The sequence below is a fragment of the Zootermopsis nevadensis genome, unplaced genomic scaffold (assembly GCF_977971745.1).
Source record: "Zootermopsis nevadensis isolate Lab colony 2312 unplaced genomic scaffold, Znev_1.0 Znev_ptg000012l, whole genome shotgun sequence".
Taxonomy (NCBI): Eukaryota; Metazoa; Arthropoda; class Insecta; order Blattodea; family Termopsidae; genus Zootermopsis; species Zootermopsis nevadensis.
The window spans coordinates 6,415,469-6,427,562 of NW_028259144.1; the positions used below are offsets into that span (position 1 = coordinate 6,415,469).

Here is a 12,094-nt window from a genome sequence, read left to right on the forward strand (position 1 = left end):
GTTTTTTGCTTCCTTATAGCCTGCGTTTGTTGGTGTACATGAAGAGCCGTTTGATCCAGCTCTGGCTGCTTTAATTGCTCTACTTATAGTGCTCTTTGTTGGTTGTATCACATTCGTAGTTGTCTGCTGCTGCCTCAGGCATTGGTAAGAAAACATGATTTGTCAATGAATTATGTAGCACTGTCTCACAATTCCTATGCTTCTTATTTTGCACCAAAACATTTTAGGTGTGTGTATACCCCCAGAGGACCCCTTGTTGAAAAAACTGTGTCCATCTTTCTGTCCATATGATTGAAACAGTGTGATATGGCTGAATAGATATTCATGAATAGTGATATTGGGGAATTTCACTAAAATTTATTAGTGCATTCTAATTTTGGTTAAAATCGGACCAACAGTAACCACGAAGATTTCTGTCTTCTGGGTTGTTGCGCTGTTTAGTCTGGTCGATGTTAACCAACGTTTCAGAGGTCATACTGCCTCTGTCATCAGGGCGATGACGGAGGCAGTATGACCTCTGAAACGTTGGTTAGCATCGACCAGACTACACAGCGCAACAACCCAGAAGACAGAAATCTTCATACTCACCACTGAGAAAACCTCAAATCTTAAACAATAACCACCTCTGTATGTGCATTTCTGCATAAAGTAATGTTTTTTGGCTGTGTGTCACAGCTTAGGATTTAGCTGGCTGAAGCATTAACTCAAGGATTAAAATCAAGCCAGCACCTTATGGTTTTCAGATTTAATTTCTCTGTTTATAAATAGTTTGTCACTGCTAAGTATTTGACTACATGTTTAAGTATTAAGCTGTTACTAAATACTTAAGTTATGTTAGCACATATATTAAAAATTAAAATTAAATCCGTGGCGTAACAGCTCCAGAGAGCCAAAGCCTACTAGCTTGACCGCTGGCCTCATGTTCACATGTCTAAGCAGATCTATACTTCATTAAAAATCCTTTTTTTTAAAAGAAAAAAGAAAAGAAAGAAAGAAAGTTCTTCAGATGTTAGGCTTTGAGGTGCTCACGGCGATGAGTGCAAAGATGACTGTCTTCTGGGTTATGTGGTTTCATCTAATTTTAAAACAACCCTGAAGACAGAAGCAGCATATTCCTCCAAAATGTTAGTTTACAACCAGAATACTACTTTATTGATTCGTGTTACCATTAAATAAACAATTGTACATTGTAAAGAATTAAAACTAAGTTGATGATGAATTCAATATCTTGAATAGCATTTTGATTACTACTGCAGGTTTGCAAAATAAAGCATTAGATATCTGTTGTTAATTTCAGGGTGATTACAGCACCATCAGATCTCAAGAAGAAAGAAGCATTAATAAAAAAGGAAATAATTGATGATTTAAATACAACAGAGAATCCATTATGGATTGAACAGTAAGTTATGGACACTTGTTACCTAAATACAGCACCTTAGTATTTGAGCTTCATTAATTACCTCCATGAAATGAATGAACTAACTCATTTACAGTGCAAGTTCTCATGTGAGCGTTCAGCACTAGTTAGAACCCAAAATTTCATCTCTGTGACCCCAAGCCAATTCAATCCATACAGTCTGTTTTATAGATGGTCCATTGACATTTTGCAGGTGGATGTACCCTTTATTCTTTGTAATGACCTAACATAGCTCTTGTAAACATGGTAATAAATCTTTTGATTCCATAAATGGTGTTGAATTTCTTGACTAGGTTAGTGCGCTGCTATCTTCTTATGAAGGAATCTGTTTCATGGAATGACCACTTAAATACATTTATATTTTTAGAAAATGTTAGGTGTATTTAGTTAAGAGTAAATAACGTATGAGTGCTGTTTACTGTTGCAGAAAGCTGAAGCTGTATGAGGAACAGGAGCTGACGATGCAGGTGTTCTGTGAGCCAGAAAACTTGGGTATTGCAACCACATCACCACAGCCACCGATGGAAAGGCCAGAGAGTGAAGACTTCTCTCAGGTAATGCACATTCAAGTTCTTTATTATCTTTTCTTTTTTGTCGTGTTCTTTATTCAAATTATGTAAGATCAACATATAATTGGAATATCATCAATCCATTCACATGTTTCAGCCTCAAGAATTCTAATTGAATTTATATTAAATTTATTATTTTATTTCTACTGCATTAAAGGCATATTTAATTTTGGATCATATCAGACATGATTGCCCTGATGATGGAGGCAGTATTACCTCTGAAACGTTGGTAAACATCGACCAGACTATGCAGCGCAACAACCCAGAAGACGGGAATCTTCAACATGTACTATGTTTTTCACACACTAAGAAAGGGCACTACTGTTTTCTGACCGCCAGTTCATGTTGCATCCGTTTTAGGTAGACAATACCTATGCTACAATCCAGCATCCTACACGCCGTGGGTCTCTCAGTGCAGTGATGTCACTGCGAGAGGACGTGGGAGACTACGCAACATTGTCGGGAGGCATGACTCTACACAATAATGAAAGTGCTCATGGTTCTGTTCGAAGCACTCCCAGAGATGTAAGTACTTTTAATTTGGAAATTCTTCATAACATATATGAAACTTTTATTATAAACCTAAGCATCTTTCGAAGAAATTAGTTAAAATTTTCAAGCATCAGGACTCAAATTTGGAACATTTAGACAAATTTAAAAATTGCATTGTCTTCCAGTATTTTAAGGACATCTGGTATTAGTTTCACACCTGTGAAATTATCTTATATTTAAATAAGGCTGAAAATATATGCATATGAATGCAGGAAAACATTTTATATATTCACACATATTTAATATTTTTTATTTATTCAGTTATACTCAGTTTGCTTATGTGGATATGTGAAGAGTCATGTTATATCATGAGAAATGGAATTTAATTATGTAAATAGGTAGACTGTTCTGAATACCATAATGAATTTGGGTTCCATGATATGTCAGAAATTTCTTGACAGACCTAGCAACTTCTACTTTCTCACCTCCACATAATTGCTCGTATAGTTACAGCTTGGAAATAGTCACACTTTCATATATCATAAAATCACAAACTTAAATTTAATGACTTTTTTTTAGATTTGAGGCTTTCATGGCAGAGAGAAGTATGATGATGATCTGGGTTGTGGCTCTGTGTAGACTGGATCAGTGGTATTCGACCTGGGGTACACATACCCCCGGGGATATGCGAAGACATCTTAGGGGGTACGTGAAATTTAAAAGAAAAATATGTATATATTATTTTATGATAAACACTGAATAATCAGGGCCAGATTTAGGGTTAGCCACAGGAGGACCAGACGTAAGGACATTCAATTTGGGGGATTATATACTATGTATAACTTGAATTATACACCAACAACTTTGGGGGTACAGAGTTGAAGAGAAATTATATCTGGCGGTACGCAAACAAAAAGGTTGAATACCACTGGACTGGATTGTAGGTGCTAAAGTTTTGGAGAAACTCTCTGTCTCCATCTTTATCCCCGAAGATGGACACAGTATGGTTTTTTCTGAAACACTGACCAGTCTGCACTGCACCAATATCCAAACGAGCAACATCATTAATGACTCTTGATTGCATCTCTGTATGTACAGATGTATGAGGCGTCATTAGGGTTCCAAGGATCAACATTTCAAGTTCCAGATCAGCCACTAGGTGGAAGTAATAATGTGGTGAGTGGCAGTAATGACCCATTTAGACCACGGACTGCCCTCACCATTAACAAGGACGGGCAACCTGAGTTTGTAGCAGAGCTTATCTAATATGTATATGCGGACGGATGCATTCTGGTCAGAGAATTGCCATTTTTAATGACGTAACTCATATCAATAATGTATCTATGAAGCAAAGTCAGTATTGTGATATTGAAACATGAACTGTTATATTGGATATAGCACTGAAATACCACGTTTATCCACATACCACACACCCCCAAATAAGATGGACATCCCAGTTTGTAGCGTTAAGAAAAAGTTATCGTTTTAATGAATGAATCTGATACTGAAGACCAGAAAGTGATTAATTATTTTGATATGACTAGTCCCACTTTGGAAATCTGCACAAGCAAACATTATGGTTGATAAAACTGCAATAACACGAATACCTAATAATGGCTAGGGTATCGTACATACAAATGCTTCTTCACTGCTTCTGTCACTACAATCAAAATTAAACTTATCATCACTGTCCCAGATGACAGGGAAGCCTTTTTTGCAACATTTGTTCTCTGTCATACACAGAAGTCAGTTGCTGTTTTAGTTTTGTATTCCAGGTTTTGTGCCTTCAATTGGAGCATTTTACTCGACACTAAATAACCAAAGTACTGCCACGTTGGTCTAGCAGTTAGAACGCTAGCCTTGTAATCCTGGGGTCCCAGGTTCGATTCCCGGCGGTGCCTGAATTTATAACTTTGTTGGTCAAGGCAGTGGTCTAGGCAACACAGAGTTTTCCTCCAGGGTTTCCCCATTTTCTCTGTACATCCCAACAATTACTCCATTCACACACAGAAGAAGGCAATGGCAAACCACTTCTGTATCACCTGCCTAAAAACATATATGAACAGGTCCCAGTCCGAGAAAAGGATGGAAGGACCCTGTTCATAATATGTCACCAACCTCCTGTAAAGGAGACGGTGTAATAAAGAAGAAGAAATAACCAAACTCCTACCTTTCATTTATACATGAAGAAAGCTTTTCTTTGCTTTTTGCCCTTGAGAATGCTACTAGTGAGTGCTGCTCCGTAGAACAAGATTAGAAAGGTGGGATTTCATATTCTTATGGTGGCAAGTATGAAGATAGGAAAGGTGTACTGTTTGGCACATTTATCTATTTTTTCTGATTCTCATTAGTTTCTCAGAGATGGTAAATGATTGTGGTTGCTATGCTTTATTAATTTCCAACAGCTGTGATTACCATAGACCCAAACAGTGCCGAAAGCCAATTGTGGATGTAGTAAAATGTCACTAAGATGATATAATTACCGTGGAATTCCTTGAAGTGACTGGCAAGAATTGACAATACGCCTCCACACCTCTCCTTAGATCCTGCTGCAAGAAAAGGTAAAGTCTTGTAGCTTATGCTTTTCATTTCACGTATTGGTTATCCTGCAAACAATATTACCAACTGCCTACTGCTACATTTTAGGAGCTGGCATAGCTCAGTCAGTATAGTGACTGGCTATGGACTGGGCGACCAGGGTTCGATCCCTGACGGGGGCAGAAGATTTTCCCTCTAGCCTCTGCGTCCAGACGGGCTCTGGGGCCCACCCAGCCTCCTATCCAATGGGTACCGGGGTCCTTTCCCGGAAGTAAAGCATGGTTGGGGTGTGATGCTGACCACTCACCCCCATCTAGTGCCGAGGTCAAGAATGAGTAGGAGCTATATCTCCTCTCCCCCCAAGCGAATACATGGCGTATAGTTTGACAGCTTTACTTTTTTTACTGCTGCATTTTATACAATTTCATGTATAGAATTTTGTGCTACACAAGTCAAATCATCCAATTTGATGAGCATCTAAATTTGATTTCATTATGACATTTCAGTCAGGGATATTGGGTTTTTGGATTGAGATCAGCTGTTTCTATCAGACCCAACAGAGTAGGTGTCCCTGCCCCATGCACCTGAAGACAAAAACAGATCCTGTTTTCGAAACATCGTGCGCATTTTAACCTTGGACGATGGACAAAGTCCAAAAACTCAATAACCCCAATTATATCGCACAGTCGTCAGGACCATACAGAATCCTGACATTTCAGTGTGTGGTGTTTGGATAAATCGGGTATTTAAGAAAAATCAAGGTGACAATACTATAGAAAGAGATCTCTAGAAGGATTGTTCTAGTGTGTGTTGAAGTTTGTTAAATGATAATTTGTGAATATATTGAAATAGGAATTTGCAAATGAGGTTTTGAGGAACTTTTGCACAAGACTGTTACAGTGGACATTGTGGATTCATCCCTCTTACTTTTGTAATTGTGTGCTTCTTGAGTGGACATCCAGGGAAATGCATTTAAAATTATGTATGCTCTTGTCTTTAGATGTGATGGGGTTCTACTATCACCAAAATGCCTCCTAATATCCCCATTCCAAAACTAACAATTTAATGACCAATTACATTTTCATCTCACCTTGGGCATTTCCCCATACAGACACCATAAGGTTTCTTAAAATAACTTAGTATACACTGTTAGAAGTTATACATATTTTTACCATGGAGTTTATTAATGTTGAAAGTTTCTAATGAAAAGAACACTTTGGTATTTGTAGAAAAATAATTCTGGTAAAGAATGGCTCTTGTATGGGAAGAGGTAAAAAAAAGAATGCAAAGTCTAAAGTCTCACTGTAAAATCCGAGTGCCAAATGCACAGAAGTGTTTGTGGTATTTTATACATAATCGTGAAGAAAATAGTAGGCCATTATTTTCTCGCTCATTTTCACAATGGTGAACAGTGATGGTTTTAGCGGTTATATAAATCAAATATCAGTAAACATAAGTAAAGCTTAATTTATAACATAGGATTTTCAGGTTGTTGATAAAATGTGACTGGTAATTGTAATATAAAATATAAAGGTGTGGGTAATTAGGTAAAAAATATGTTATTAGGTCATCAACCTGCACATACATGACTATAATTAAGCTTTGATTATGTTGAGCTGAAACTATATTTTTTATTTCATAATATGAAAATAGGTGGCTCAATAATTTACTCATATGACTGTACATATGTGTTCAGTGTTAAGGATTAACATTTCCTTTGTTGTAATTAAAATGTGTACAAATGTGGCAGAGTTCTGTTTCAGATGCAACTGAGTGTAACATACTTTATTTATATTAAACAGAATTTTGTTTATGCCCTTTCAGTCTCATGAATATGGATTGCCTATAAGTACCTTTTGTTGCCATGTGGAATATTTTGTTCAAAACGTCGTTTTAGTGAAGATGTTGGTTGTTCTTAACATGTTCCCTGCTGCTCCATCCACACATGTGTTGCTGTAATCAAAACGATCTTTCGTGTCTGAATCGTTCACAGTGCATTTCAGTTTCTGATCACTACAGTGGCACTCAGATCAAGTTTTATGTAGATTGTGTTCATATAGTCATCTATATAATGAGCAGAATGAGAATCCTATATGGCGTACATAGCAGACTGTATTATGACAGGAATGATGGTCTTATATGTGGCTTATATAATAACCTATTTTATGATCCGTCACGGACCAGGTCTCGGCGAGGCTGGGTCTCCGTGGGGCCAGGTATCGGCGAGGCCGTGTCTCGGGGAAGCTGTGTCTTGGCGAGGCCCAGACCACGTCAGGAAGAGACCGAGTTCAACAGGTACTGGGTCCGGCAGAGATTGGGCCTTGGCGAGGCTGAGACTAAGATCCGGCACACACCATGTACTCGGACTGTGCCTCACACTATCTCTGCTTTAAACGCACTGTGCTTCTCCATGTCTCACCCTGAAAAGGCCTCTACTTCTGCCGGTCTCTGCCTGATTCGGTATCTGCAGCACACAGTCTCTGCTTCACACGGTAAGTGCTTCAATGTGTGTCTGTTTGACATGGTCTGTGCTTCAACCAATCTCTGCCTAACTCAATCTCTGCCACACGGTCTCTGCAAGACCGTTTCTGCCGCACATTGTCACTGCCTCACTCGGTCTCTTCAGGAGCCGAAATTTACAGCGACGGCTCGTCACAAACCGGATCTTGTATAGACTGAGTGCGGCAGAGACAGCGTCCCTTTGTGACAGGCTACGATTGAGACCAGGTGCGGCAGGAAACGATTGGGGTGAAATATGAAGAAATATTCAAATTTTTGAAAATTATCTAAGATCGAAAAATGCAGCAAATTGTCTAAAAACAGCACAAAACTAAAAAATTTGAAATATCAGAGCTTCAAAATGTTTTTCAAGTATTTCGAAAATTTTCAATTTTTTTTCAAAGGTCTCCTCAAGAGATGCATGCCAGTCTCGGTGAACGCCACATACTGTCTCTGACGGACTCCGAATCAGTCTCACCAAGTGCTGCCTGCATCGGTGTCTGCACCAACCGACCTCTGCAAGTCCATGTCAGCCTCAAGTGCAGTCTGCTGCACCTGGGCTTCTCAGTGCTGTGTCATGCAGAGACCGGTCCGTGCAGTGCCCGAGTCAGGCACAGACCTCATTTGTCAGAGACACTGTACATCAGAAACAGTCCGAGAAAGACCGTTTCTGCAAGGCATCAAGTGGTGGAATTTTGAAAAATTTTCAAAAAATCGAAATATGCTAGAAATTGTCCAAAAAGCGCACAAAACCAAAACACAATTGAAAAATTTCACATTCAAAATTTTTTCATCATTTTTCGAAAAATTTTCAATTTTTTTTCAAAATTGTCAAAATCCCACCACCTGATGCCTTGCAGAACCAGTCTGTCTCGGACTGTTTCTGATGTACAGTGTCTCTGACGAATGCGGTGTGTGCCTGACTCGGTCTCTGCACAGACCGGTCTCTGTATGACAGGCTCTGACGTGCCTCCTCTTAAAAATGTTGGTGCAGACAACACGTAAGGCAGAGACCGAGTCCTGCAGAGGCCGGTTGGTGCAGACACCGAGGAATGCAGCAACCGGTCGATATAGTGGCCGAGTTCGGCAGAGACCAGGTTAGTCATTCACAGAGTTTGGCAGGCATCTCTTGGGGAGTGTTTGGAAAGAAATGTTGACATTTTTCAAGAAATTTTGAAAAATCAAAAAATGCTGGAAATTGTCTGAAAAGCGCACAAAACCGAAAATTTTTGAAATTTTTGAAAACATTTTGAATGTGAAATTCTTCAAATTTTTTTGGTTTTGTGCGCTTTTTGGACAATTTCCAGCGTTTTTTGATTTTTTGAAAATTTTGAAATTTTCAAAAATTTCCACCACCTGATGCCTTGAAGGAAAGGTCTCTGTCTGACAGTTTCTCATGTACAGTGTCTCTGACTAATGCGGTGAGTGCCTGACTCGGTCTCTGCACGGAACGGTCTCTATATGACAGGCTGTGACGTGCCTCCACTTAAGACTGTTGAGGCAGACAACACGTAAGGCAGAGACCGAGTCCTGCAGAGGCCGGTTGGTGCAGGCACCGAGGCATGTAGCAACCGGGCGCGATAGTGGCCGAGTCCGGCAGAGACAGGGTTAGTCATTCACCGAGTTTGGCAGGCATCTCTTGGGGAGTGTTTGAAAGAAATGTTGACATTTTTCAAATTTTTTTGAAAAATCAAAAAATGCTGGAAATTGTCTGAAAAGCGCACAAAACCGAAAATTTTTGAAAAAAATTTGAATGTGAAATTTTTCAAATTTTTTTGGTTTTGTTCGCTTTTTGAACAATTTCCAGCGTTTTTTGATTTTTTGAAAATTTTTAAATTTTCAAAAATTTCAACCACCCGATGCCTTGCAGGAAAGGTCTCTGTCTGACAGTTTCTCATGTACAGTGTCTCTGACGAATGCGGTGTGTGCCTGACTCGGTCTCTGCACGGACCGGTCTCTGTATGACAGGCTGTGACGTGCCTCCACTTAAGACTGTTGAGGCAGACAACACGTAAGGCAGAGACCGGTTGGTGCAGGCACCGAGGCATGTAGCAACCGGGCGCGATAGTGGCCGAGTCCGGCAGAGACAGGGTTAATCATTCACCGAGTTTGGCAGGCATCTCTTGGGGAGTGTTTGGAAAGAAATGTTGACATTTTTCAAAATTTTTTGAATAATCAAAAAATGCTGGAAATTGTCTGAAAGGCGCACAAAACCGAAAATTTTTGAAAATTTTGAAAAAATTTTCAATGTGAAATTTTTCAAATTTATTTGGTTTTGTGCGCTTTTTGGACAATTTCCAGCGTTTTTTGATTTTTTGAAAATCTTGAAATTTTCAAAAATTTCCACCACCTGATGCCTTGCAGGAAAGGTCTCTGTCTGACAGTTTCTCATGTACAGTGTCCCTGACGAATGCGGTGTGCGCCTGACTCGGTCTCTGCACGGACCGGTCTCTATATGACAGGCTGTGACGTGCCTCCACTTAAGACTGTTGAGGCACACAACACGTAAGGCAGAGACCGAGTCCTGCAGAGGCCGGTTGGTGCAGGCACCGAGGCATGTAGCAACCGGGCGCGATAGTGGCCGAGTCCGGCAGAGACAGGGTTAGTCATTCACCGAGTTTGGCAAGCATCTCTTGGGGAGTGTTTCAAAGAAATGTTGACATTTTTTAAATTTTTTTGAAAAATCAAAAAATGCTGGAAATTGTCTGAAAAGCGCACAAAACCGAAAATTTTTGAAAATTTTGAAAAAATTTTGAATGTGAAATTTTTCAAATTTTTTTGGTTTTGTTCGCTTTTTGAACAATTTCCAGCGTTTTTTGATTTTTTGAAAATTTTTAAATTTTCAAAAATTTCAACCACCCGATGCCTTGCAGGAAAGGTCTCTGTCTGACAGTTTCTCATGTACAGTGTCTCTGACGAATGCGGTGTGTGCCTGACTCGGTCTCTGCACGGACCGGTCTCTGTATGACAGGCTGTGACGTGCCTCCACTTAAGACTGTTGAGGCACACAACACGTAAGGCAGAGACCGGTTGGTGCAGGCACCGAGGCATGTAGCAACCGGGCGCGATAGTGGCCGAGTCCGGCAGAGACAGGGTTAGTCATTCACCGAGTTTGGCAAGCATCTCTTGGGGAGTGTTTTAAAGAAATGTTGACATTTTTCAAATTTTTTTGAAAAATCAAAAAATGCTGGAAAATGTCTGAAAGGCGCACAAAACCGAAAATTTTTGAAAATTTTGAAAAAAATTTTAATGTGAAATTTTTCAAATTTTTTTGGTTTTGTGCGCTTTTTGGACAATTTCCAACGTTTTTTGATTTTTTGAAAATTTGGAAATTTTCAAAATTTTCTCATGTACAGTGTCTCTGATTAATGCGGTGAGTGCCTGACTCGGTCTCTGCACGGAACGGTCTCTGTATGACAGGCTGTGACGTGCCTCCACTTAAGATTGTTGAGGCAGACAACACGTAAGGCAGAGACCGAGTCCTGCAGAGGCCGGTTGGTGCAGGCACCGAGGCGTGTAGCAACCGGGCGCGACAGTGGCCGAGTCCGGCAGAGACAGGGTTAATCATTCACCGAGTTTGGCAGGCATCTCTTGGGGAGTGTTTGGAAAGAAATGTTGACATTTTTCAAAAATTATTGAAAAATCAAAAAATGGTAGAAATTATCTGAAAAGCGCACAAAACCGAAAATTTTTGAAAATTTTGAAAAAAATTTTGAATGTGAAATTTTTCAAATTTTTTTGGTTTTGTGCGCTTTTTGGACAATTTCCAGCCTTTTTTGATGTTTTGAAAATTTTTGAAATTTTCAAAAATTTCCACCACCTGATGCCTTGCAGGAAAGGTCTCTGTCTGACATTTCTCATGTACAGTGTCTCTGACGAATGCGGTGTGTCCCTGACTCGGTCTCTGTATGACAGGCTGTGACGTGCCTCACTTAAGACTGTTGAGGCACACAACACGTAAGGCAGAGACCGAGTCCTGCAGAGGCCGGTTGGTGCAGGCACCGAGGCATGTAGCAACCGGGAGCGATAGTGGCCGAGTCCGGCAGAGACATGGTTAATCATTCACCGAGTTTGGCAGGCATCTCTTGGGGAGTGTTTGGAAAGAAATGTTGACATTTTTCAAAATTTTTTGAATAATCAAAAAATGCTGGAAATTGTCTGAAAGGCGCACAAAACCGAAAATTTTTGAAAATTTTGAAAAAATTTTGAATGTGAAATTTTTCAAATTTATTTGGTTTTGTGCGCTTTTTGGACAATTTCCAGCGTTTTTTGATTTTTTGAAAATCTTGAAATTTTCAAAAATTTCCACCACCTGATGCCTTGCAGGAAAGGTCTCTGTCTGACAGTTTCTCATGTACAGTGTCCCTGACGAATGCGGTGTGTGCCTGACTCGGTCTCTGCACGGACCGGTCTCTATATGACAGGCTGTGACGTGCCTCCACTTAAGACTGTTGAGGCAGACAACACGTAAGGCAGAGACCGAGTCCTGCAGAGGCCGGTTGGTGCAGGCATCGAGGCATGTAGCAACCGGGCGCGATAGTGGCCGAGTCCGGCAGAGACAGGGTTAGTCATTCACCGA

At 40.1% G+C, this 12,094-nt stretch overlaps 1 protein-coding gene and 1 long non-coding RNA gene across 3 annotated transcripts in view; one reads left to right on the top strand and one right to left on the bottom strand.

The window, feature by feature from the left end:
* The window catches only part of Cad87A (cadherin 87A), a 296,199-nt gene extending 289,370 nt beyond the window's left edge, over positions 1-6,829 (top strand). For both annotated transcript variants that reach the window (XM_022069888.2, XM_022069890.2), the window contains 5 exons: positions 20-144; positions 1,298-1,399; positions 1,845-1,971; positions 2,347-2,511; positions 3,577-6,829. In XM_022069888.2, coding sequence (XP_021925580.1) covers positions 20-144; positions 1,298-1,399; positions 1,845-1,971; positions 2,347-2,511; positions 3,577-3,744 — 687 coding nt within the window. In that variant the 3' untranslated portion in view covers positions 3,745-6,829. The remainder of the gene's footprint in view (positions 1-19; positions 145-1,297; positions 1,400-1,844; positions 1,972-2,346; positions 2,512-3,576) is intronic.
* On the bottom strand, positions 4,841-7,166 carry LOC147873953 (uncharacterized). The gene is made up of 2 exons (XR_015534910.1): positions 6,870-7,166; positions 4,841-5,027 (listed from the first exon to the last, which is right to left on the bottom strand). It is a non-coding gene; the product is annotated as an uncharacterized LOC147873953 (long non-coding RNA).
* Positions 7,167-12,094: the final 4,928 nt, after the last annotated feature.